This window comes from Salvelinus alpinus, chromosome 28 (assembly GCF_045679555.1).
Source record: "Salvelinus alpinus chromosome 28, SLU_Salpinus.1, whole genome shotgun sequence".
In the NCBI taxonomy this organism is placed as follows: Eukaryota; Metazoa; Chordata; class Actinopteri; order Salmoniformes; family Salmonidae; genus Salvelinus; species Salvelinus alpinus.
In genome coordinates this window covers 35,931,799-35,959,783 of record NC_092113.1, presented here as the reverse complement: position 1 = coordinate 35,959,783, position 27,985 = coordinate 35,931,799, and the positions used below count along the sequence as shown (strand labels likewise).

At 45.4% G+C, this 27,985-nt stretch overlaps 1 protein-coding gene across 1 annotated transcript; it reads left to right on the top strand.

The window, feature by feature from the left end:
- Nucleotides 1-7: 7 nt before the first annotated feature.
- LOC139557771 (innate immunity activator protein-like) lies at nucleotides 8-27,913 on the top strand. The gene is made up of 10 exons (XM_071372945.1): nucleotides 8-298; nucleotides 15,618-15,705; nucleotides 15,988-16,121; nucleotides 18,283-18,405; nucleotides 18,670-18,910; nucleotides 19,981-20,034; nucleotides 20,138-20,429; nucleotides 20,637-20,798; nucleotides 22,389-23,184; nucleotides 26,139-27,913. Exons 2-10 carry the CDS (start codon nucleotides 15,651-15,653, stop codon nucleotides 26,232-26,234), a joined length of 1,953 nt encoding a protein of 650 aa, XP_071229046.1. The 5' UTR covers nucleotides 8-298; nucleotides 15,618-15,650; the 3' UTR covers nucleotides 26,235-27,913.
- Nucleotides 27,914-27,985: the final 72 nt, after the last annotated feature.

Below are 27,985 nucleotides of genomic sequence, written 5' to 3'. Positions count from 1 at the left end.
AGTGAAAACGTAAGGAGGAATTATCCAAAACGAAGTTAGAGTTTACTTTGTTATTCTTTCAAAAACTCGTCCAGAAACTATACCCAGTCAAAGACAAAAAATCTGTTAAAATTCTAAAACTTCGCAGCACGCTCCTCTCTCTTTCTAGAGAACGGATTGATCCGAGGACAGACGTCCCACCATAGAACGAAACGCCCCAATACCCGTCACACATGTGACCCGAGAAAGACTCCGCACATTTCTTCAACGAGGTGCTGTGGTGAAGTCCTCAGGATTGTTGGACCAACGCTTTTAAAAGGTAAAAATAATGATCACATTTTATAAACGTATTGTTATATGGCACAGTGAGAATACAGTAACAGTAACTGGGTGTACAGTCAGGTTGTAACAATGTAACAATGTAGACAGTTTAAAACTATGCAAAGTTATTGTATCATTATCAGATGATGTATAGACGTTCCAACAGGACAACTGATACAACGTTTCAATCGATGAGTTTGGCAGCGATTCTTCAGAATGCATTTTATCTGTGTGAGTTGTGACTGACTATGAGGATGACTTTTTCAACTCAGATTTATCTGAAAAGTACTCTTTGACTCAGACATAAAATATTTTTATAGACATTAGATGAGCAACTCTCAGCCATCCTGTTATTTTACATGGTTATTATTTGTCTGAAGAACGGTGAGTCATATGAGCTTAGACCCAGAATTAAAGCTGCAATAGTCCTAACATATTACTAATTGAGAGTGTGTTGTTTATACACCACACTAGTTATCTTAATGATACAATCACCAGTAGATCCTGTCAATCAATCAAATCAAATGTATTTATGACCAGCAGGGTCAATCAATCAAATGTATTTATAAAGCCCTTTTTACATCAGCTGATGTCACAAAGTGCTACACAGAAATCCAGCCTAAAACCCCAAACAGCAAGCAATGCAGATGTAGAAGCACGGTGGCTAGGAAAAACTCCCTAGAAAGGCAGGAACTTAGGAAGAAACCTAGAGAGGAACCAGGCTCGGAGGGGATTATAACAGTACATGGCCAAGTTGTTCAAATGTTCATAGATGACCAGCAGGGTCAAATAATAATAATCACAGTGGTTGTAGAGGGTGCAACAGGTCAGCACCTCAGGAGTAAATGTCATTTGGCCTTTCATAGTCGATCATTCAGAGTTAGAGACAGCAGGTGCGGTAGAGAGAGAGACGAAAACAGCAGGTCTGGGACAGGTAGCACATCTGGTGAACAGGTCAGGGTTCCATAGCCGCAGGCAGAACAGTTGAAACTGGAGCAGCAGCACGACCAGGTGGACTGGCGACAGCAAGGAGTCATCAGGCCAGGCAGTCCTAGGGCTCAGGTCCTATGAGAGAAAGAGAGAGGGAGAGAGCAGAGAATTAGAGGGAGCATACTTAAATTCACACAGGACACCAGATAAGACATGAGAAATACTCCAGATATAACAGACTGACCCTAGCCCCCCGACACATAAACTATTGCAGCATAAATACTGGAGGCTGAGACAGGAAGGGTCGGGAGACACTGTTGCCCCGTCCGGACAGGGCAAACCAGGCAGGATATAACCCCACCCACTTTGCCAAAGCACAGCCCCCACACCACTAGAGGGATATCTTCAAACCACCAACATACTACCCTGAGACAAGGCCGAGTAAAGCCCACGAAGATCTCCCCACGGCACGAACCTGAGGGGGGCGCCAACCCGGACAGGAAGATCACGTCAGTGACTCAACCCACTCAAGTGACGCACCCTTCCTAGGGACGGCATGGAAGAGCACCAGTAAGCCAGTGACTCAGCCCCTGTAATAGGGTTAATAGGGAGAGAGGGGAACCGGCTAGGCAGAGACAGCAAGAGCGGTTCGTCGTTCCAGTACCTTTCCGTTCACCTTCACACCCCTGGGCCAGACTACACTCAATCATAGGACCTACTGAAGAGTTGAGTCTTCAATAAAGACAAAGGTGGAAACTGAGTCTGTGTCTCTCACATGGATAGGAAGATCATTCCATAAAAAAGGAGCTCTATAGGAGGAAGCCCAGCCTCCAGCTCTTTGCTTAGAAATTATAGGGACAATAAGGAGGCCTTGCCTAGTTAAATAAAGGTAAAATGTACAGCAGGACCAAATCGGAAAGATAAGTAGGAGCAAGCCCATGTAATGCTTTGTAGGTTAGTAGTAAAACCTTGAAATCAGCCGTAGCCTTAACAGGAAGCCAGTGTAGACAGGCTAGCACTGGAGTAATATGATAACATTTTTTGTCAAGATTCTAGCAGACGTGTTTAGCACAAACGTACGTTTATTTAGTGCTTTATCCGGGTAGCCGGAAAGTAGAGCATTGCAGTAGTCTAATCTAGAAGTGTCAAAAGCATGGATAAATTTTTCTGCATCATTTCTGGACAGAAAGTTTCTGATTTTGCAATGTTACGTAGATGGAAAAAAGCTGTCCTTGAAACAGTCTTGATATGTTCGTCAAAAGAGAGATCAGGGTCCAGAGTGACGCCAAGGTCCTTCACAGTTTTGTTTGAGATGACTGTACAACCATCAAGATTAATTGTCAGATTCAACAGAAGATCTCTTTGTTTCTTGGGACCTAGAACTAGCATCTCTGTTTTGTCCGAGTTTAAAAGTAGAACATTTGCCGCCATCCACTTCCTTATGTCTGAAACACAGGCTTCTAGGGAGGGCAATTTTGGGGCTTCACCATGTTTCATCGAAATGTACAGCTGTGCATCGTCCGCATAGCAGTGAAAGTTAACATTATGTTTCCGAATGACATCACCAAGAGGTAAAATAGACATGTTGAAGGCACTTTAACACAGGAAGACAAGTCAAAAGGACCTAACGGTCTCCATATTGCACATAACAAGCCTTTTCTGTCTTTGTATAAAAAAACGGTTGTTTGCATCCATTGACACTAAACAATTTACGTTTTTGAAATTGTTGACAAACAACTCCCACTGACCTACAGTCAAACACCTCAGTGTTACTTCTACTTCAAACAGTATATGCAAAGCTGATTGTGTTACTATTGTCAAACTGAATGTGCTACTATTTTCAAACTGAGTGTGTTACTTTTGTAAAACTGAATGTGTTACTATTGTCAAACTGAATGTGTTACTTTTGTCAAGCTGAATGTGTTACTATGTTACATGTTACATGGGTTGATTAAATAGGGTAAAGCCTAACAGAGAGGCTATAAATAGGAGAAGAAGCTAAATCTGTCAGAGTCACACATCCTGTTACCATAATTTACAGGGGTTGACCACTATTAAGTCACGTTGAGGACCGGAGGGTCAAAGAGAGCCATGTGTCTTGATCTTGGAGAACAATGGGTTATCTCCTCTATGATCTCTGTGTTAATGTTGTCTTCTATGATCTCTGTATTAATGTTGTCCTCTATGATCTCTGTGTTAATGTTGTCCTCTATGATCTCTGTATTAATGCTGTCCTCTATGACCTCTGAATTATGGTCTCTGTGTTAATGCTGTCCTCTATGATCTCTGTATTATGGTCTCTGTATTAATGCTGTCCTCTATGGTCTCTGTATTAATGCTGTCCTCTATGGTCTCTGTATTAATGCTGTCCTCTATGATCTCTGTATTATGGTCTCTGTATTAATGCTGTCATCTATGGTCTCTGTATTAATGCTGTCCTCTATGGTCTCTGTATTAATGCTGTCCTCTATGATCTCTGTATTATGGTCTCTGTATTAATGCTGTCATCTATGGTCTCTGTATTAATGCTGTCCTCTATGATCTCTGTATTATGGTCACTGTATTAATGCTGTCCTCTATGGTCTCTGTATTAATGCTGTCCTCTATGGTCTCTGTATTAATGCTGTCCTCTAAGGTCTCTGTATTGAATGCTGTCCTCTATGGTCTCTGTATTAATGCTGTCCTCTATGATCTCTGTGTTAATGCTGTCCTCTATGATCTCTGTATTATGGTCTCTGTATTAATGCTGTCCTCTATGATCTCTGTATTATGGTCACTGTATTAATGCTGTCCTCTATGGTCTCTGTATTAATGCTGTCCTCTATGGTCTCTGTATTAATGCTGTCCTCTAAGGTCTCTGTATTATGGTCTCTGTATTAATGCTGTCCTCTAAGGTCTCTGTATTAATGCTGTCCTCTAAGGTCTCTGTGTTAATGCTGTCCTCTATGGTCTCTGTATTAATGCTGTCCTCTATGGTCTCTGTATTGAATGCTGTCCTCTATGGTCTCTGTATTAATGCTGTCCTCTATGATCTCTGTGTTAATGCTGTCCTCTATGATCTCTGTATTATGGTCTCTGTATTAATGCTGGTCTCTGTATTACTGCTGTCCTCTATGGTCTCTGTATTAATGCTGTCCTCTATGGTCTCTGTATTAATGCTGTCCTCTATGATCTCTGTGTTAATGCTGTCCTCTATGATCTCTGTATTATGGTCTCTGTATTCATGCTGGTCTCTGTATTAATGCTGTCCTCTATGGTCTCTGTATTAATGCTGTCCTCTATGGTCTCTGTATTAATGCTGTCCTCTATGGTCTCTGTATTAATGCTGTCCTCTATGGTCTCTGTATTAATGCTGTCCTCTATGGTCTCTGTATTAATGCTGTCCTCTATGGTCTCTGTGTTAATGCTGTCCTCTATGGTCTCTGTATTAATGCTGTCCTCTATGGTCTCTGTGTTAATGCTGTCCTCTATGGTCTCTGTATTAATGCTGTCCTCTATGGTCTCTGTATTAATGCTGTCCTCTATGGTCTCTGTATTAATGCTGTCCTCTATGGTCTCTGTGTTAATGCTGTCCTCTATGGTCTCTGTATTAATGCTGTCCTCTATGGTCTCTGTATTAATGCTGTCCTCTATGGTCTCTGTATTAATGCTGTCCTCTATGATCTCTGTATTATGGTCTCTGTATTAATGCTGGTCTCTGTATTAATGCTGTCCTCTATGGTCTCTGTATTAATGCTGTGCTCTATGGTCTCTGTATTAATGCTGTCCTCTATGGTCTCTGTATTAATGCTGTCCTCTATGGTCTCTGTATTAATGCTGTCCTCTATGGTCTCTGTATTATGGTCTCTGTATTAATGCTGGTCTCTGTAGAGTCTACAGTCAATCACGGATTACAAAAAGAAAACCAGCCCCGTCGCGGACCAGGATGTCTTGCTCCCAGACAGGCTAAACAACTTTTTTGCCCGCTTTGAGGACAATACAGTGCCACTGACACGGCCCCCTACCAAAACCTGCGGGCTCTCCTTCACTGCAGCCGTGGTGAGTAAAACATTTAAACGTGTTAACCCTCGCAAGGCTGCAGGCCCAGACGGCATTCCCAGCCGCGTCCTCAGAGCATGCGCAGACCAGCTGGCTGGTGTGTTTACGGACATATTCAATCAATCCTTATCCCAGTCTGCTGTTCCCACATGCTTCAAGAGGGCCACCATTGTTCCTGTTCCCAAGAAAGCTAAGGTAACTGAGCTAAACGACTACCGCCCCGTAGCACTCACTTCCGTCATCATGAAGTGCTTTGAGAGACTAGTCAAGGACCATATCACCTCCACCCTACCGGACACCCTAGACCCACTCCAATTTGCTTACCGACCCAATAGGTCCACAGACGACGCAATCGCAACCACACTGCACACTGCCCTAACCCATCTGGACAAGAGGAATACCCATGTGAGAATGCTGTTCATCGATTACAGCTCAGCATTTAACACCATAGTACCCTCCAAACTCGTCATCAAGCTCGAGACCCTGGGTCTCGACCCCGCCCTGTGCAACTGGGTCCTGGACTTCCTGACGGGCCGCCCCCAGGTGGTGAGGGTAGGTAACAACATCTCCACCCCGCTGATCCTCAACACTGGGGCCCCACAAGGGTGCGTTCTGAGCCCTCTCCTGTACTCCCTGTTCACCCACGACTGCGTGGCCATGCACGCCTCCAACTCAATCATCAAGTTTGCGGATGACACTACAGTGGTAGGCTTGATTACCAACAACGACGAGACGGCCTACAGGGAGGAGGTGAGGGCCCTCGGAGTGTGGTGTCAGGAAAATAACCTCACACTCAACGTCAACAAAACAAAGGAGATGATTGTGGACTTCAGGAAACAGCAGAGGGAGCACCCCCCTATCCACATCGACGGGTCAGTAGTGGAGAAGGTGGAAAGTTTTAAGTTCCTCGGTGTACACATCACGGACAAACTGAATTGGTCCACCCACACAGACAGCGTTGTGAAGAAGGCGCAGCAGCGCCTCTTCAACCTCAGGAGGCTGAAGAAATTCGGCTTGTCACCAAAAGCACTCACAAACTTCTACAGATGCACAATCGAGAGCATCCTGTCGGGCTGTATCACCGCCTGGTACGGCAACTGCTCCGCCCACAACCGTAAGGCTCTCCAGAGGGTAGTGAGGTCTGCAGAACGCATCACCAGGGGCAAACTACCTGCCCTCCAGGACACCTACACCACCCGATGTCACAGGAAGGCCATAAAGATCATCAAGGACAACAACCACCCAAGCCACTGCCTGTTCACCCCGCTATCATCCAGAAGGCGAGGTCAGTACAGGTGCATCAAAGCAGGGACCGAGAGACTGAAAAACAGCTTCTATCTCAAGGCCATCAGACTGTTAAACAGCCACCACTAACATTTAGCGGCCGCTGCCAACATACTGACTCAACTCCAGCCACTTTAAAAATGGGAATTGATGGAAATTATGTAAAAATGTACCACTAGCCACTTTAAGCAATGCCACTTAATACAATGTTTACATACCCTACATTACCCATCTCATATGTATATACTGTACTCTATATCATCTACTGCATCTTGCCATCTTTATGCAATACATGTACCACTAGCCACTTTAAACTATGCCACTTTATGTTTACATACCCTACAGTACTCATCTCATACGTATATACCGTACTCTATACCATCTACTGCATCTGCCATGCCGTTCTGTACCACCACTCATTCATATATCTTTATGTACATATTCTTTATCCCTTTACACTTGTGTGTGTGTGTAAGGTAGTAGTTGTGGAATTGTTAGGTTAGATTACTGTTGGTTATTACTGCATTGTCGGAACTAGAAGCACAAGCATTTCGCTACACTCGCATTAACATCTGCTAACCATGTGTATGTGACTAATAAAATTTGATTTGATTTGATTTGATTTGTATTAATGCTGTCCTCTATGGTCTCTGTATTAATGCTGTCCTCTATGGTCTCTGTGTTAATGCTGTCCTCTATGATCTCTGTATTAATGCTGTCCTCTATGGTCTCTGTATTAATGCTGTCCTCTATGGTCTCTGTATTATGGTCTCTGTATTAATGCTGGTCTCTGTATTAATGCTGTCCTCTATGGTCTCTGTATTAATGCTGTCCTCTATGGTCTCTGTGTTAATGCTGTCCTCTATGATCTCTGTATTAATGCTGTCCTCTATGGTCTCTGTATTAATGCTGTTCTTGGTCTGTAGCAGAGCTGCTGTGTCTGCCTAGCATATGGCCTCCACTGCTAGGGATCAGGCAACTGTGTGTGTGTGTGGGAGGGAGGTTCATTCTCTCCATGCTGGTGTGGTGATAGAATTAGAATGAATGACTTTAGAATGCACATTCTATTCATTCTAATTCTATGGTTGTGGAATTTCAGATGTTCTTTTCTCCCATCTCTGACCATTGTTTTACCACTATGTTGATGGATAAATATTTTGACTTTACAGTACTGTTGGTCTAGATAAGATGATCAAAGAAAGAGAGTGTGTATAAAACTCATCTGAAATCACTCACTCACTCACTCACCCCCTCACTCACTCACTCACTCACTCATTCACTCACTCACTCACTCACTCACTCACTCACTCACTCACTCACTCACTCACTCACTCACTCACTCACTAGTTCCATAGGGTGGAGCACAATTGGCCCAGCTTCGTCCGGGGCAGGCTAACATTGTAAATAAGAATTTGTTCTAAACTGACTTGCCTAGTTAAATAAAGGTTAAATAAAAAATGGAATCCCTTTCCTCCACTCCAGCAGACCATGTTGTGTATATACAGACAGAACAGAATGGATCCATTTTGCTATTGACCAGCCGCTGAAATCAGACATGCTGTAAAGTAATGTAGTTTCTTCCATAGTATAAGCATTCACTAGAGAATCTTAATTACAGGCTTCACATAGGCCTTGGTTTGGTTTCATTTGAACACACACACACATATACAAACAAACACACACACACACACACACACACACACACACACACACACACACACACACACACACACACACACACACACACACACACACACACACACACACACACACACACACACACACACACACACACACACACACACACACTCATCTCCTGTTAACAAACCATTTCCCGTTAGATGTTTAGTTTTCACGGTCCGGCGAGCAGAGGGGAATGAGGATGGGAGTAACAGAAGCAGTGATCCTGACAAGCCATCCTTAGATTGCTGTGATCACTGATCATCACAGGGCTTTGGGGAAGTTAGCTTGTTATGACAACAGCAATGAAGCAATGGTCTACTGTAAGGTGGAGCATAAGGTAACAGTAATACTACAGGAAATGCTGAGATATTTGGCTACTCTTGACCCAATGGAGTGGAGCTGACCCGAATTAGTCGACTGGTCGATTGTTTGGTCGATAGGCTGTTGGTCGACCAAGAAAATCGAGCACACAGCCATGCAATCTCCATAGACAAACATTGGCAGTAGAATGGCCTTACTGAAGAGCTCAGTGACTTTCAACGTGGCATCGTCATAGTATGCCACCTTTCCAACAACTCAGTTCATCAAATTTCTGGCCTGCTAGAGCTGCCATGGTCAACTGTAAGCTGCAAAGTGGTAGGCCACACAAGCTAAGAGAACGGAACCGCCGAGTGCTTCATCAATAAGTGCATCGATGACATCGTCCCCACAGTGACCGTACGTACATACCCCAACCAGAAGCCATGGATTACAGGCAGCATCCGCACTGAGCTAAAGGCTAGAGCTGCTGATTTCAAGGAGCGGGACTCTAACCCGGAAGCTTATAAGAAATCCCGCTATGCCCTCTGACGAACAATCAAACAGACAAAGCATCAATACAGGACTAAGATCGAATGGTACTACACCGGCTCTGACGTTCGTCGGATGTGGCAGGGCTTGCAAGCCATTACAGAATACAAAGGGAAGCACAGCCGAGAGCTGCCCAGTGACACAAGCCTACAAGACGAGCTAAACTACTTCTATGCTCGCTTCAAGGCAAATAACACTGAAACATGCATGAGAGCACCAGCTGTACCGGAAGACTGTGTGATCACGCTCTCCGCAGTCGATGTGAGTAAGACCTTTAGACAGGTCAACATTCACAAGGCCACAGGGCCAGACGGATTACCAGGATGTGTACTGCAAGCATGCGCTGACCAACTAGCAAGTGTCTTCACTGACATTTTCAACCTCTCCCTGTCCGAGTCTGTAATACCAACATGTTTTAAGCAGACCACCATAGTGCCTGTGCCCAAGAACACGTAAGGTAACCTGCCTAAATGACCCGTAACACTCATGGCTGTAGCCATGAAGTGCTTTGAAAGGCTGGTCATGGCTCACATCAACACCATCATCCAAGAAACCCTAGACCCACTCCAATTTGCAGACCACCCCAACAGATCCACAGATGATGCAATCTCTATTGCACTCCACACTGCCCTTTCCCACCTGGACAAAAAGGAATACCTATGTGAGAATGCTATTCATTGACTACAGCTCAGCGTTCAACACCATAGTGCCCTCAAAGCTCATCAATAAGCTAAGGACCTTGGGACTTAACACCTCCCTCTGCAACAGGATCCTGGACTTCCTGACGGGTCGCCCTCAGGTGGTAAGGGTAGGTAACACCACATCCGCCACGCTGATCCTCAACACAGGGGCCCCTCAGGGGTGTGTGCTCAGCACCCTCCTGTACTCCCTATTCACTCATGACTGCATGGCCAGGCACAACTCCAACACCATCATTAAGTTTGCCGATGACACAACAGTGGTAGGCCTGATCACCGACAACAACGAGACAGCCTATAGGGAGGAGGTCAGAGACCTGGCCGTGTGGTGCCAGGACAACAACCTCTCCCTCAACGTGATCAAGACAAAGGAGATGATTGTGGACTACAGGAAAAAGAGGACCGAGCACGCCCCCATTCTCATCGACGGGGCTGCAGTGGAGCAGGTTGAGAGCTTCAAGTTCCTTGGTGTCCATCTCACCAACAAACTAACATGGTCCAAGCACACTAAGACAGTCGTGAAGCGGGCACGACAAAACCTATTCCCCCTCAGGAGACTGAAAAGATTTGGCATGGGTCCTTAGATCCTCAAAAGGTTCTACAGCTGCACCATCGAGAGCATCCTGACTGGTTTCATCACTGCCTGGAATGACAACTGCTCGGCCTCCGACCGCAAGATACTACAGAGGGAGACTTTATGGCAAATTATGTTTTGTCTTGGCATAGGTTTACAACTTATAGAAAGGTCCTGAATAATGTTGTACCCCAATCCAACCACTCAGTAGACCTAGGCCTCAGGCAACCACAGCCATTGTGAAAGTCTTAGGAGAGTTATGGGGTGTAAGTGGGCGAAACACCACATTACCCTGCCTCTGCTTGCCTCTGTCTGATTACCCAGTTCCTGAGTTCCTATTGATGTCTGTTTTTTATTACAGTCAGTGTCTGAGTCAGGGAGTTCCCCCTATGTATGTCTCTACCCAGTAGCGTGCCGTGGGCCTGGCGCCTGGGCCTTCAGTGAGGTCCTACACAGTCCCACCCGAATTAATCCACCTGTTATTACCATCATTTAGATGCCATGGCTCTAGACACTATACATTTAGACAGAAACGCAGTATAACCAGGCGTTGCGTCACCTTGAAATTGACATTTTTTTCAGAGAATTGCAGGGGAAGAGTACAATACAGTACAGTTCAACTAATAGGCAAGAACATAGTCGAGTGCAACAGAGTTATATTAATATTCTTCTTCTATCCATTTCTGGTCCACAAACTTTGAGCTTTAAGTCCCCCAAAAAATAAATACAGTGTGTTCACTAAACAGCGCATTGTCGCACCCAAAGCAGTTTCACCGTGATGATAAAGACACATAACTATTCACTGAAAATAAAAGAAAACAAATAATTTGCAACATAGGCTATTTGCCATTTTATTTTGTTAATATATAGGCTATTTAATATTAACGAAATAAAATGCGAAACATACATACACATTTAATAAAAAATAACATGCATTGTATGCCTACTCACCAAAGACTGATTATTAGACAGTTGCGTGCGCTTAGGGGATCGTGAGAAAAATGCTGCAAGGCCATTGAGGTTGGCAAAGAAGACCTTGCATTCTTTAAGCTTTGAGGCTCCTTGAGTCAGTACTAAATTTAGTCGATGTGCATAGCAGTGAATGAATAAGGCCATCGGTGCCCTCTCCTTAACTTTAGCCTGCACCCCATTGAGTCCAGATGCCATGACTGCTGCGCCATCAAAACACTGTGCCACAACTTTATCCAGACTACATTCATTTTCCTCCAAGAAACGGAAAATAAGAGCGGCAATGTCATCAGCTCGCTTGCCGCTTGTCACATCTTCAAACCGGATAAATCGCTCCTTGACTCCCGTGTCCGTCACATAACGCAGGACGAGTGAGAGCTGTAGCTCCACTCTGGTGTCCCCAAACGTTTTCAAAAGCACCATTGCTTGTAAGGAGCCTGTGAGCCATTGACAGCGCTCATAGTTGAAACTTTGAAAGTGGCGAACGAACGAACCCCTTTCCCGCCTGTGACAGGCTTTGTGGCGTCGGGCGACCTCTCCTTACAATGTCTAACTTTTCTTGAAAAGTTCGTCTTGAGAATGGCGTTATAATTATATCCTCGACCAAATCGATATCTTCTCCTCCTTCCGCCATTGTGGGTTCAAAAAACAGTAGAACGCGAATTAATTCGTTTATCAAATTTAGTTTCCTAGATCTGCATAGACCTGCCCATAGGACCTGCCTCTCAATATTGGTAATCCAATCAAAAGACGTGGACGCCCTACGCCTGCTAGCTGGCTCCTGTGTAACACTGGAGCCAGCCAGCAGGCGTACAATAGCCAACTCTAAAGCTGATTGGTTGACACAAAATTTTAATTTCCATTCACTTTAAGCTACAAGCGCCCGCACTGTTGATTCTGAAGGCCTGAGGGCAGATTTTAGACCCCTGGCAACACATGATGGCTGAATATGATTGGATAAAAGATCTAACGTAAAGACCAGCCCTCCAAATCTCAACCTGGGGCTGGAAGCAGTGCAACCAAGAGGAAAGCTATGAAATGAAGAGTATAACTCTTACTCTGGGGAATAATTTAATACATATTTGTGGGAAAATATATTTAAAAAAAAATTATATTCTGATGATGTTTAGGCCAGCAGAGAAGGCCTTGCAGGCCCTGACGGCCCACCACTGTCTCTACCTCACTCCACTTCACCCACTCAGACCTAGCCCTGTTTTCCCCCTCTCTCTGTCTGAATATGCTGTTTCTGCTCATATCAGTTTGTATTCAAGGTTAGAGTTCCTCTTCCTTTCCACTGTCACACTGTAGGCCCCTACCTCAGCCCTCTTCCTTCCACTGTCTCACTGTAGGCCCCTACCTCAGCCCCCTTCCTCCCACTGTCTCACTGTAGGCCCCTACCTCAGTCCTCTTCCTTCCACTGTCTCACTGTAGGCCCCTACCTCAGCCCCCTTCCTTCCACTGTCTCACTGTAGGCCCCTACCTCAGCCCCCTTCCTTCCACTGTCTCACTGTAGGCCCCTACCTCAGCCCCCTTCCTTCCACTGTCTCACTGTAGGCCCCTACCTCAGCCCTCTTCCTTCCACTGTCTCACTGTAGGCCCCTACCTCAGCCCTCTTCCTCCCACTGTCTCACTGTAGGCCCCTACCTCAGTCCTCTTCCTTCCACTGTCTCACTGTAGGCCCCTACCTCAGCCCCCTTCTTTCCACTGTCTCACTGTAGGCCCCTACCTCAGCCCTCTTCCTTCCACTGTCTCACTGTAGTCCCCTACCTCAGCCCTCTTCCTCCCACTGTCTCACTGTAGGCCCCTACCTCAGCCCTCTTCCTCCCACTGTCTCACTGTAGGCCCCTACCTCAGTCCTCTTCCTTCCACTGTCTCACTGTAGGCCCCTACCTCAGCCCCCTTCCTCCCACTGTCTCACTGTAGGCCCCTACCTCAGCCACTCAGCCCTGTTCCTTTCCTCCTGCTCTGTTGTCTCTGTGTTGGCACAACCAACCAGCGCTCCTCCTCGACTGGATCAGCAGTTATTGAACCCACAGCAGATTATCCAGACTGGTGGATACAGGTAGCCTAGTGGTTAAGGCGTTGGGCCGGTAACCGAGAGGTCGCTGGTGCGAATCCCTGAGCCGACTAGGTGAAAAATCTGTCTGTGCCATTGAGCCTATTCTCTATATAGAAGACATGGGCCCTGGTCAAAAGTAGTGCACTTTAAAGGGAATAGGGTTCCATTTGGGACTCTCCCAGGGTGATGAGTCCTCCGCATCTCTACAGGAACAGGCCTGATACCCATCTCTAAACATCACTGCTCTAGATAGGACCAGTGGATTATTTGGACTTGGTAACCCACAGCGGCTAAGGCAACATGACCTGAATGTGTAGAGACGTGAGCTACATGAGTTCCTTCCGTCTGTTGACATACTGAAGTTTTGTTTTTAGACATAGATACAGAAGATTCATGTCAACAGCTCAAATAGCTGCCCAGTCTAAAGGAAGTTATTCCAGCAGTGTAGTGGTCTTGGGATGGGCCCAAAATTGCATCATATTCCCTATATAGTGCACAACCTTTGAGCAGAGCTATGGGCACTATATAGGGAGTAGGGTGCCATTTCAGACACACACTTGGTCTACGCTGACCTGTTCAATCTATCTAGAAAATCTAGAACAGGATTATCTATCTTGGATGTTGATGGAGAGAGAGTTGATGGACAGAGAGTGCTTGCGTGTACACTGATTTAAAGCAACGATATTTGAGTGACAGGCTGTTTTAAAACTCCGCATCTGGAATTAAAACAATAACAAGGTGACCCCTGAAAGCCAGATGGAGATGGGTAAATTAGACACACATTCAGGCTTTATATTACTGTAGCATAGGTTGTGCTGCTGCAAATGTAGGCCTACCTGTCACAAGACAAAAAGTTACCATGGTGAGATGATACATAGGTCTACAGTACATTCATTGGGAACTACTCTCCATACTGAGATGGTCTGTCCCCACACTGAGCGTTGATTCATCACGCCGAGACCGTAGAGAAGCCGTATTTAGACATGGCATATCATTAAAAAGTTCCATTTCACACCATGCTGTTCATATAAATAATTTATTATAATTTACCGGTTTCTCTGCGTTATTTATCCCGGGGAAAGGGAGTGGTTTTGGGTGGTAAATCTCAGTAACCGGGTTCCCGCCATTCAACCCTAGTGCACACATGCACGCACCCACGCATCCAATATAATGGATCATAAACATTGTTTATGTGTTCAACAGTGTGAGAATGTATAAGTGAAATTCTAGATGTGCTATATCATGAATCTTCAGTGTCTTTATGTGAGCTGGCTGATGCTACAGAGACAGGCTCAGCATTGAGACATTGTTCCACTTCAAAAGCCCCTCGAGGGTTGTTTCTCTGGACACTGGTTGAATGGAGCGCTGTTGGTGTGTGTGTGAGTCTGTGTGTGTGTGTGACTCTGGGAGGGGGAACAGGTGCAGTCCATGAGAGGGATAATTCCCTTGCCCTGCAGCCATCTGCTTTCCTGTTCTCTTTTTTGGGGTGCGACGGTGCGTCCCTTTTAAACGCCCTCTGACATTCCGTATGGCAACACACACACACTCCCCTCGGAGAACAGCGGTGCGCCCTGTGACCGTTGCCATAGTGTCCGGTTTCGGATTAACCCCTGGTCCCCTCGCACATGTGCCGAGTCAAGCATGGGGGCTGCTGCCTATTGTGAAGGGAGAACAGGGCAGGAGGGAGCGAGGGAGAACAGGGCAGAAGGGAGGGAGAACAGGGCAGGAGGGAGGGAGAACAGGGCAGGAGGGAGGGAGGGAGAACAGGGCAGGAGGGGGGAGAACAGGGCAGGAGGGAGGGAGAACAGGGCAGGAGGGAGGGAGAACAGGGCAGGAGGGAGGGAGAACAGGGCAGAAGGGAGGGAGAACAGGGCAGGATGGAGGGAGAACAGGGCAGAAGGGAGGGAGAACAGGGCAGGAGGGAGGGAGAACAGGGCAGAAGGGAGGGAGAACAGGGCAGGAGGGAGGGAGAACAGGGCAGGAGGGAGGGAGAAGGGGAGGAGGGAGAAGGGGAGGAGGGAGAAGGGGGAGGAAGGAGAAGAAGAGAGAGAAGAGGAAGGAGAGAGCTAGTGGATCAGAATAAAAAGAGACATTCGGCATCAGGAAAGGAAACTTATATTTTTATGTGAAGCAATTTTCCCCTGTCCTGAGTGATCATAACGCTGGATATGTTTTTTGGTGAATAAGGATGATTTAATAAATCTGATTGAAATATTTAACTATTTTCCAACAGGTTTTAACAGTGTGGAAATACCTTCCAACAGCCATGATGGATAAAGAGGAGATCAGTGACACTGACAGTGGGATCATTCTCAACTCTGGTAAGAGCTTAACACATCAACAATGCTGAACCCTAAATGTGAAAGCTTTAGATCCATTCTAGGTTCAGATATAAATCTTTACAGAAAGCACTGAGCGCATTATTAATGCTGAGACCTAAATAAATTCAGGAGATAAAGTGTATTGATAGTTGGTAAGCTAGCTGAAATGTCTATAATCTATAACAATCGTTAATTCTGTGATAAAAGCATCAAATGTGGCACCATGTGATGCCTGCATGAGGCCTGTGCTCTGTGGAAAAATCTCCATTAACATCATCTCAGGTCCCGACAGCCCCACGTTGCCAGTCAAGGACCTGACCACTCACACCCGGGCCATGAGGCTGAAGCACCAGGCTCTGGAGAACAGGCTGGAGCTGTGTCTACTGGACCTCAAGAAGCTCTGCGTTAGAGAGGCTGTGAGTATTCACACTATTGTATTTATGCATATCTATACCGGTGTTGAGATATATATGTACAGTACCAGTCAAAAGTTTGGACACACCTACTCATTCCAGGGGTTTTCTACATTGTAGATTAATAGTGAAGACATCAAACTATGAAATAACACATATGGAATCATGTAGTAACCAAAAAAAGTGTTAAACAAATCAAAATATATTTTAGATTCTTCAAAATAGCCACCCTTTGCCTTGATGACAGCTTTGCACACTCTTGGCATTCTCTCAACCAGCTTCACGAGGAATGCTTTTCCAACAGTCTTGAAGGAGTTCCCACATATGTTGAGCAGTTGTTGGCTGCCTTTCCTTCACTCTGCGGTCCAACTCATCACAAACCATCTCAATTGGGTTGAGGTCGAGTGATTGTGAAAGCCAGGTCATCTGATGTTGCACTCCGTCACTCTCCTTCTTGTTCAAATAGCCCTGACACAGCCTGGAGATGTGTTTTGGGTCATTGTCCTGTAGAAAAACAATTGATAGTCCCACTAAGCGCAAACCAGATGGGATGGCGTATTGCTGCAGAATGCTGTGGTAGCCATGCTGGTTAAGTGTGCCTTGAATTCTAAATAAATCACTGACAGTGTCATCAGCAAAGCACCATCACACCTCCTCCTCAATGCTTCATGGAGGGAACCACATATGCAGAGATCATCCGGTCACCTACTCTTCGTCTCACAATGGTGGTTGGAACCAAAAATCTCACGTTTGGACTCATCAGACCAAAGGACAGATTTCCACTGGTCTAATGTCCATTGCTCATGTTTCCTTGCCCAAGCAAGTCTCTTCTTATTGGTGTCTTTTAGTAGTGGTTTCTTTGCAGCAATTCGACCACGAAGGCCTGATTCATGCAGTCTCCTCTGAAGAATTGATGTTGAGACGTGTCTGTTACTTGAACTCTGTGACGCATTTATTTGGGCTGCAATTTCTGAAGCTGGTAACTTTAATGAACTTATCCTCTGCATCAGAGGTAACTCTGGGTCTTCCTTTTAAGTGGTGTCCTCTTGAGAGCCAGTTTCATCATAGCTCTTGATGGTTTTTGCAACTGCACTTGAAGAAACTTTCAAAGTTCTTGAAACTTTCCGCATTGACTGACCTTCATGTCTTAAAGTAATGATGTACTGTCGTTTCACTTTGCTTATTTAAGCTGTTCTTGCCATAATATGGACTTGGTCTTTTACCAAATAGAGCTATCATCTGTATACCACCTCAAAATTGTCACAACACAAGTGATTGACTCAAACGCATTAAGGAAAGAAATTCCACAACTTTTAACAAGGCACACCTGTTAATTGAAATGCATTCAGGTGACTACCTCATGAATGCCAAGAGTGTGCAAAGCTGTCATCAAGGCAAAGGGTGGCTACTTTGAAGAATCTCAAATATAAAATATATCCATATGGTGTTATTTAATCGTTTTGATGTCTTCACTATTATTGTACAACGTAGAAAATGTTAAAAATAAAGAAAAACCCTTGAATGAGTAGGTGTATCCAAACTTTTGACTGGTACTGTATATATATTTGCAAAAAAATATATGTTTAATGATATACACTGAGAGTCAGGAAGCAAGTTCAGGGAGTGAATACCTTTAATAATTAAATGAACAAAACAAGAAACACAAACAGCGCACCGACATGAAACAGCAACAATGACGACGGGGGAAGAAACCAAAGGGAGTGACATATAAAGGGCAGGTAGTCAAGGAGGTGATGGAGTCCAGGTGAGTGTCATTATGTGTGTACCGCTGGTGACAGGTGTGCGCCCTAACGAGCAGCCTGGTGACCTAGTGGCCAGAGAGGGAGCACACGTGACAATATGGGTGATGCAGACAATTACATTGATGGAAGCTACAATCTATCTGCAATATTAAAGCTGACCTACCCCCTAATAAAAAATAAAATAATAATAAATATATATATATATTTATATATTTTGCGTCAGGGAGGCTGTGAGTGTCTAACATAGGGCTAACATAGGTCTCCTGTTCGTCACAAGACTGAGTCTCATATTACAAACCGATGGTTCATAGAAGAGTTACAGACTGCTCTTTCAGATGTAATCTCTTAGGGGTATGTTTAGAAATGACTTCAGTTGATTTTGGATTGTATTTATTTTACAGGAGCTGACAGGTAAGTTGTCTTCAGACTACCCCCTACTTGCTGATGAGAAGCCCCCTCGTGTCCGAAGGAGGATAGGAGCTACCTTCAAACTGGATGACAGTCTCATCCACCAGGATGGAGAGGTACAGACCAATATGAACCCTTCCCACGGTCATCCTTTACACTTCCTATATTACACAGTATTGGTAATAGGTAAGGTCAGGGGTCTTTCCTAACAATATGTTGTAAAGCTTATGAGCAAAGGCAAAGTGCATATCAGATAGAGATTTGAACACTGAATACAGTATTTATTTCCTTAAACCCAGCCCAATCAAGAAGTCTATTAAATTGATAGTTCATTGTTATTCATCTAAACTAAATAAAAATAAAAACTCTCTCTCACTCAGGATTCAGAGCTTCATTCCTTAGAGGCAGACCTGGCCTTGCAGCTCCAGATCGTTGAAGCGGCTCGTAGACTCTCAGTGGAGGAGCACCTGTCCAAACCACAGAAGAAGAGCAGGCTGCAGCAGTGTAAGAGGGAAGATAGGAAAGTCAAGGATCTCCAGGAAGCTGTGTTTCAGCACAGGATCAGAAACGAGTGCTCCTCTCCAGCGACCAACAAGAACAACAACACAGCCAAACACAGAGGTGAATGCTGTGGCTGTGCTACTCCCATCTGGCCACATTGGGCTCTGCAGTCTGCAGGGAGCTTAGTTATAAAGAATCACAGTTTCTAAACATTGTGAGACTCCCGGGAACGCTTGCGAAGCAAACCAAGCAGACCAGGATGGAGCTTGAGAAGTCGATGAGAGAAATGAAAAATGGTTCCTTAGTTGTTCATTTTCTCTAAATCCAAAGGCACAACCTAGATTGTATCCCATTTCTTCAGTAGTTGAACATGTTATAACTCCAACCTTGTGAAAGTGACGAACTGACACGTTTTCATTTTTCTCAAAAACAAATTTATATCGGAGTGCCTTTGAGTTTTATAGTTATACTGTTGTTCATACTTAAATTGGGACCAATTCATTTATACAGATATTTTACGGATGATAGCAACGGGATCACAGGAGGCCGGCTCATAGTAATGGTTGGAACGGAATAAATGGAATGGTATCGGACACATCAAACACACAGTTTCCAGGTGTTTAATACCATTCCATTCACTCCATTCCAGCCATTATTATGAACCGTCCTCCCCTCAGCAGCCCCCTGTGGACAGGATATACTGAAGAAGTATTTCAGATACTATTTTTATTGGACAGTTAAGACCCGATGACATGTTTCTACGCATGAGCTTAGCTAGCCAAGGTCGCCATGACATTGATTGATAGGCAGTTTCTGCCTATCAATGAAATATATTTATAAAGCCCTTTTTACGTAAGCAGATGTCACAAAGTTCTTATACAGAAACCCAGCCTAAAAGCAATGCAGATGTATTAGAACGGTGGCTAGGAAAAACTCCCTAGAAAGGCTGGAACCTAGGAAGATTCTAAGAGTACATGGCCATTAAGGCTATGCCTATTTTCATACTGTACTGTCTTTGGTTATATTCCTACTCAGTCCGATGGAGGTTTTTTATTCACAATTGTTTAGTTATTGAATCACATAAGCAGTACATGTCAGATGAATTACACTACAATGTTGATCATTTCCACAACCCTTTCCCCTAATTGAATGAAGTCTTAAATAAAGCCTTCTTTTATTTCTGTCCCCAGATCTGTGCATGTCTGACGACAGCTCCCTGTCTGATGCAGTGGCCCTGGACGATGGTGAGTTATCAACTAACACAGTAGAAATGCCAATACAATTCAACTATTCCAAAATGTCATCATGTCTGACCCTTTCTATTGTGTCTCCTCTGTCTATCCATAGACTCTCTCTCTTCCTCATCATCTGTAGACCCACTCATACAGTCCTCTGTGGGCTCCCTGTCCCTCCAGTCCTCCTCCTCCCAGGGCAGTCTCCATCACACCTCAGCCCATAGCCAGAGCCTCGGCTGCAGTTGCGGTGTGGAGCAGACCCAGACCTCCAGTATGGGCTCCAGCTGCAGTGTGGAGTTTCCTGAGCGCTCCCCCATCCAGAACTCCCCCTGGAGAGAGTCTAATCTTGACCAGCACTATCTGAAACATGACACACCTCTCTCTGTCTGCAGCAGCAGGCCCAGGTAAGAGTCCATATCCTTTTTGGATCGGAACGCTGTTAACCAATGAAGGTGGAGCAACTGAGTGTGCAGGTCCTACTTCGCTACTCAAATATTTATTCTGCCCAGAACCCCATAAAAAGGGTTTTGCTTTTGACTACATAAACTACATCCTCTAACTTTTAAACTAGCAGTTGTCTAAATCCTGCCCTGCCCACTCTTTCTGAGCAGAAGTCCAGTAGGGACCCCAGTGTTCCCTGCAGACAGCAGAGTCCTGCCCTCCCACTTCCCCTCCATTAAGAACCTGGCTCTGAGACATGGACAGATCAACTCCTCCAGCGCCCCCTCTACTCCAGAGCTGCACGTACACAGACAGTACTCCCTGTCCTTCAGGTAACCAACCAACGCTTCACAACGTCACCACCGTTACACAGAACGTCGACACCATAACACAGAACGTAACCACCATAACACAGAACGTCAACACCATAACACAGAACATTGACCCCATAACACAGACTGTCGACACCATAACACAGAACGTAACCACCATAACACAGAACGTTGACACCATAACACAGACTGTCAACACCATAACACAGAACGTAACCACCATAACACAGAACGTCGACACCATAACACAGAACGTTGACACTATAACACAGAACGTAACCACCGTAACACAGACTGTCAACACCATAACACAGAACGTAACCACCAGAACACAGACTGACGACACCATAACACAGAACGTAACCACCGCAACACAGAACGTTGACACCATAACAGACTGTCAACACCATAACAGACTGTCAACACCATAACAGACTGTCAACACCATAACACAGACTGCCAACACCATAACACAGAACGTAACCACCATAACACAGACTGACGACACCATAACACAGAACGTAACCACCAGAACACAGAACGTAATCACCAGAACACAGACTGACGACACCATAACACAGAACGTTGACACCATAACAGACTGTCAACACCATAACAGACTGTCAACACCATAACAGACTGTCAACACCATAACACAGACTGCCAACACCATAACACAGAACGTAACCACCATAACACAGACTGCCAACACCATAACACAGAACGTAACCACCATAACACAGACTGTCGACACCATAACACAGAACGTTGACACCATAACACAGAACGTAACCACCATAACACAGAACGTTGACGCCATAACACAGAACGTAAACACCATAACACAGAACGTCAACACCATAACACAGAACGTAAACACCATAACACAGAACATCAACACCATAACACAGAACATCAACACCATAACACAGAACATCAACACCATAACACAGAACGTAAACACCAGAACACAGACTGACGACACCATAACACAGAACGTAACCACCAGAACACAGAACGTAACCACCAGAACACAGACTGACGACACCATAGCACAGAACGTAACCACCAGAACACAGAACGTCAACACCATAACACAGACTGACAACACCATAACAGAGAACGTCGACACCATAACACAGAACGTCAACACCATAACACAGAACGTCAACACCATAACACAGAACGTAAACACCATAACACAGAACGTAAACACCATAACACAGAACGTAACCACCAGAACACAGACTGACGACACCATAACACAGAACGTAACCACCAGAACACAGACTGACGACACCATAACACAGAACGTAACCACCAGAACACAGAACGTCAACACCATATCACAGAACGCCAACACCATAACACAGATAAAGGTGTTGATTACCTTTATTGTGTCTTCTTGTGTGTCTATTGTTGTGGGTGGGTAATAAGTTACATAAATTATACTGATAAAATACATTGACTAGATTAGATTGCATTTAATAATGAAGTTGCAGTATTAATTGCACAGTATAGGGAGACAGACATACACAGAGTGCATCACAGTAGCTCACTTCTCTCCCCTGTCTTTTTTCCTCTTCTCAGGCTTCCCAGAAGTAAGCCCACTCATGATCTGGGTGAGGGATGTGGGAGAGCCAGGTTGCCACGCCGACGGCCAGAGTTCCTGGTTCGGTCTCCACAGTACGCCCCCCAGCGTCTGTACCAGTCCAGCTCTGAACACTCTGTCCCCTCCTACACCAGCCCCCAGCGGCTGTACCAGTCCAGCTCTGAGGACAGCAGCTCTGAACACTCTGTCCCCTCCTACACCAGCACCCCCAGCCGGGACACGGACAGAGATAATCACAAAGACAGGGAGGGCCCTGCATCTCCCGAGATCCCCAAGCTCTGCCCTCCTCCCTATGGCTTCCACTACGGAGCCCAAAGTCCCACCAGCCCTGCGTTAAATGGCTCCAGCTTTCACAAGAAAAACAACCAGCACCAGCACCAGTCCTCTCCCAGCTTGAGAAGAAGAATGGCAGAGGAAGGCACCTGTTCCCCTCTTTCCCCACAGGACCTGGGCAGTCCCCTGGGGAAGGGTCTTTACCTGTCCCCCTCCCGCCCCCCCCAGCCACAGCAGCAGCACAGACACTGGCAGCAGGGGCCCCCACCGTCATCCCCCAGGAGAGTTCTGAAGCCTCCACCCCCTTACACTCGCCTGGTACGTACCCCGTCACTGAGGGAGTACCCCAACCAACCTGCCCGGGTGTTGCCCAGGGAGATGTCGTCAGACGAGCTCAAGTCCTGGAACCAGTTCCAGAAGTCACGCCCGAGTTCCCTGGAGCGCCAGGGGTCGTTCAGAGTGAAGAGCCCCACGTCCCCTCCCCTCCCGCCCTACCTGCAGGTGAGGATGCCCCCTAACACTCACCACCATTGCATTACTAACATCTCCTATTGATATTAGAACAGATAGATGTGGAGATAAAGGAATGGGAATGTAATGGAGAGCGACAGGTAGCCTAGCGGTTAAGAGTGTAATGTAATGTAGAGCGACAGGTAGCCTAGCGGTTAAGAGTGTAATGTAATGTAGAGCGACAGGTAGCCTAGCGGTTAAGAGTGTAATGTAATGCGGCAGGTAGCCTAGCGGTTAAGAGTGTAATGTAATGTAGGGCGGCAGGTAACCTAGCGGTTAAGAGTGTAATGTAATGTAGGGCGGCAGGTAACCTAGCGGTTAAGAGTGTAATGTAATGTAGAGCGACAGGTAGCCTAGCGGTTAAGAGTGTAATGTAATGTAGGGCGGCAGGTAGCCTAGCGGTTAAGAGTGTAATGTAATGTAGAGCGACAGGTAGCCTAGCGGTTAAGAGTGTAATGTAATGTAGGGTGGCAGGTAGCCTAGCGGTTAAGAGTGTAATGTAGGGCGGCAGGTAGCCTAGCGGTTAAGAGTGTAATGTAATGTAGAGCGACAGGTAGCCTAGCGGTTAAGAGTGTAATGTAATGTAGAGCGACAGGTAGCCTAGCGGTTAAGAGTGTAATGTAGGGCGGCAGGTAGCCTAGCGGTTAAGAGTGTAATGTAGGGCGGCAGGTAGCCTAGCGGTTAAGAGTGTAATGTAATGTAGAGCGACAGGTAGCCTAGCGGTTAAGAGTGTAATGTAATGTAGTGCGGCAGGTAGCCTAGCGGTTAAGAGTGTAATGTAGGGCGGCAGGTAGCCTAGCGGTTAAGAGTGTAATGTAATGTAGGATGGCAGGTAGCCTAGCGGTTAAGAGTGTAATGTAATGTAGGGTGACAGGTAGCCTAGCGGTTAAGAGTGTAATGTAATGTAGGGCGGCAGGTAACCTAGCGGTTAAGAGTGTAATGTAATGTAGGGCGACAGGTAGCCTAGCGGTTAAGAGTGTAATGTAATGTAGGGCGGCAGGTAACCTAGCGGTTAAGAGTGTAATGTAATGTAGGGCGGCAGGTAACCTAGCGGTTAAGAGTGTAATGTAATGTAGGGCGCAGGTAGCCTAGCGGTTAAGAGTGTAATGTAATGTAGGGCGGCAGGTAGCCTAGCGGTTAAGAGTGTAATGTAGGGCGGCAGGTAGCCTAGCGGTTAAGAGTGTAATGTAATGTAGGGCGTCAGGTAGCCTAGCGGTTAAGAGTGTAATGTAGGGCGGCAGGTAGCCTAGCGGTTAAGAGTGTAATGTAATGTAGGGCGGCAGGTAGCCTAGCGGTTAAGAGTGTAATGTAGGGCGGCAGGTAGCCTAGCGGTTAAGAGTGTAATGTAATGTAGGGCGGCAGGTAGCCTAGCGGTTAAGAGTGTAATGTAGGGCGGCAGGTAGCCTAGCGGTTAAGAGTGTAATGTAATGTAGGGCGGCAGGTAACCTAGCGGTTAAGAGTGTAATGTAATGTAGGGCGGCAGGTAGCCTAGCGGTTAAGAGTGTAATGTAATGTAGGGCGGCAGGTAACCTAGCGGTTAAGAGTGTAATGTAATGTAGGGCGGCAGGTAGCCTAGCGGTTAAGAGTGTAATGTAATGTAGGGCGGCAGGTAGCCTAGCGGTTAAGAGTGTAATGTAATGTAGAGCGACAGGTAGCCTAGCGGTTAAGAGTGTAATGTAATGTAGGGTGACAGGTAGCCTAGCGGTTAAGAGTGTAATGTAATGTAGGGTGGCAGGTAGCCTAGCGGTTAAGAGTGTAATGTAGGGCGGCAGGTAGCCTAGCGGTTAAGAGTGTAATGTAATGTAGGGCGGCAGGTAACCTAGCGGTTAAGAGTGTAATGTAATGTAGGGCGGCAGGTAGCCTAGCGGTTAAGAGTGTAATGTAATGTATGGCGACAGGTAACCTAGCGGTTAAGAGTGTAATGTAATGTAGGGCGGCAGGTAGCCTAGCGGTTAAGAGTGTAATGTAGGGCGGCAGGTAGCCTAGCGGTTAAGAGTGTAATGTAATGTAGGGTGACAGGTAACCTAGCGGTTAAGAGTGTAATATAATGTAGGGCGGCAGGTAGCCTAGCGGTTAAGAGTGTAATGTAATGTAGGGCGGCAGGTAGCCTAGCGGTTAAGAGTGTAATGTAGGGCGGCAGGTAGCCTAGCGGTTAAGAGTGTAATGTAATGTAGGGCGGCAGGTAACCTAGCGGTTAAGAGTGTAATGTAATGTAGGGCGGCAGGTAGCCTAGCGGTTAAGAGTGTAATGTAATGTAGGGCGACAGGTAACCTAGCGGTTAAGAGTGTAATGTAATGTAGGGCGGCAGGTAGCATAGCGGTTAAGAGTGTAATGTAGGGCGGCAGGTAGCCTAGCGGTTAAGAGTGTAATGTAATGTAGGGTGACAGGTAACCTAGCGGTTAAGAGTGTAATATAATGTAGGGCGGCAGGTAGCCTAGCGGTTAAGAGTGTAATGTAATGTAGGGCGGCAGGTAGCCTAGCGGTTAAGAGTGTAATGTAATGTAGGGCGGCAGGTAACCTAGCGGTTAAGAGTGTAATGTAATGTAGGGCGGCAGGTAACCTAGCGGTTAAGAGTGTAATGTAATGTAGGGCGGCAGGTAGCCTAGCGGTTAAGAGTGTAATGTAATGTAGGGCGGCAGGTAGCCTAGCGGTTAAGAGTGTAATGTAATGTAGGGCGGCAGGTAGCCTAGCGGTTAAGAGTGTAATGTAATGTAGGGCGGCAGGTAGCCTAGCGGTTAAGAACGTTGGGCCAGTAACCGAAAGGTTGCTGGTTTGAATCTCCAAGCTGACTAGGTGAAAAATCTGTCAATGTGCCCTTGAGCAAGGCACTTAACCCTAATTGCTCCTGTAAGTCACTCTGGATAAGAGTGTCTGCTAAATGACTCAAATTTAAAGTATACATTTAAATATAATGAACAGGAATGAAATGTGTTGTTGTGTTTCAGGGTCCCCACCAGAAGCGGATCCTTCAGAGGGCTGCAGATGGAACTCCTGTACAGTGGTTTGTTGAAGAGGACTCGGAGATCGTCAGCCAGGTGTAACCACAGCCATATACTGTATACCGTACACAATATATATCTATATCTATGCAGTATATGTCTCTGGTTGTAACCAGGGGGAGTTGCCCTACTGCAGTATATGTCTCTGGTTGTAACCAGGGGGAGTTGCCCTACTGCAGTATATGTCTCTGGTTGTAACCAGGGGGAGTTGCCCTACTGCAGTATATGTCTCTGGTTGTAACCAGGGGGAGTTGCCCTACTGCAGTATATGTCTCTGGTTGTAACCAGGGGGAGTTGCCCTACTGCAGTATATGTCTCTGGCTGTAACCAGGGGGAGTTGCCCTACTGCAGTATATGTCTCTGGTTGTAACCAGGGGGAGTTGCCCTACTGCAGTATGTGTCTCTGGTTGTAACCAGGGGGAGTTGCCCTACTGCAGTATATGTCTCTGGTTGTAACCAGGGGGAGTTGCCCTACTGCAGTATATGTCTCTGGTTGTAACCAGGGGGAGTTGCCCTACTGCAGTATGTGTCTCTGGTTGTAACCAGGGGGAGTTGCCCTACTGCAGTATATGTATCTGGCTGTAACCAGGGGGAGTTGCCCTACTGCAGTATATGTATCTGGCTGTAACCAGGGGGAGTTGCCCTACTGCAGTATATGTCTCTGGTTGTAACCAGGGGGAGTTGCCCTACTGCAGTATATGTCTCTGGTTGTAACCAGGGGGAGTTGCCCTACTGCAGTATATGTCTCTGGCTGTAACCAGGGGGAGTTGCCCTACTGCAGTATGCTATGCTACACACAAGGAGGGAAGGACTTTCTTGAGACTATTGAGTATGTCTGTATTTTTTGAGTCAATGGACTCTCTGTGAGATGATATGTCCCTGGTGAGGGACAACTGTCCTCGACAAAATGAAGAAGACCTTGGCTCCATGGGTAGTCGGGTACCATGATATGTATCTAGCTTGTCCACTATTTTATCTAATGCTTTATGCAAAGCAAGTTTGACATTTCTATATAAAAGGCACGTTGCCAGTTAATTTATTTTATTTAAAAAATTAAGTAATTATTATTTCAGGTGAGTCAATTAGATTATTTTCTTCAGGTTAAATATGATATGTTTTTGTAACAGGTTTCATAAATTTGTTAATGACTATAACACATATCAAGATAGCTTACTGTAGAAGTTACGTGTCTGGCACACATATTTGCACAACAAGGTTCTCGTAGTTTCCAAATGAAGTTACGCCATTCTTAATATAAATTATTTCTTTATTTAATTTCTATATATTTGTTTTCTTTATCTATTACATTGGGAGTAATAAAGCTGTAACATTCCTAATATAATTATGTATTTATTTAATTGAATGTCTACATTATCTTTGTTTTCTCTATCCATTAACTTAAGGGATCCTTTGGCAGTATAGGCACAACTGTCAGTAAATCCTTAATATAATTATATTATTCTTAACATCATTTAGAAAATAGAAAGTGTCTGTTTCTCTGTAAGCTGAAGTACAATAACATGAAATAAGCTGAACATTAACCTGTTAAACTTTTAAGTTATATTAAGCGAAGATGCATTTGTTTCTAATTGGTTTGTTTGAAGCATAATTGTGTTGGAGGTTTTCACTGCATTGCGGTTTTGTTGTGGTACTAACCAGTTTATTGTCTACGTTTTGATATCGTTTCTATATTTATAATTAAAAGGCTTGATATGACTGACCGTCAAGTGGCATTTATTTTTTGAGAGATTCATTTGCAGGTTTTTGTTTCTAGTCAGTATAAAATAACTTCA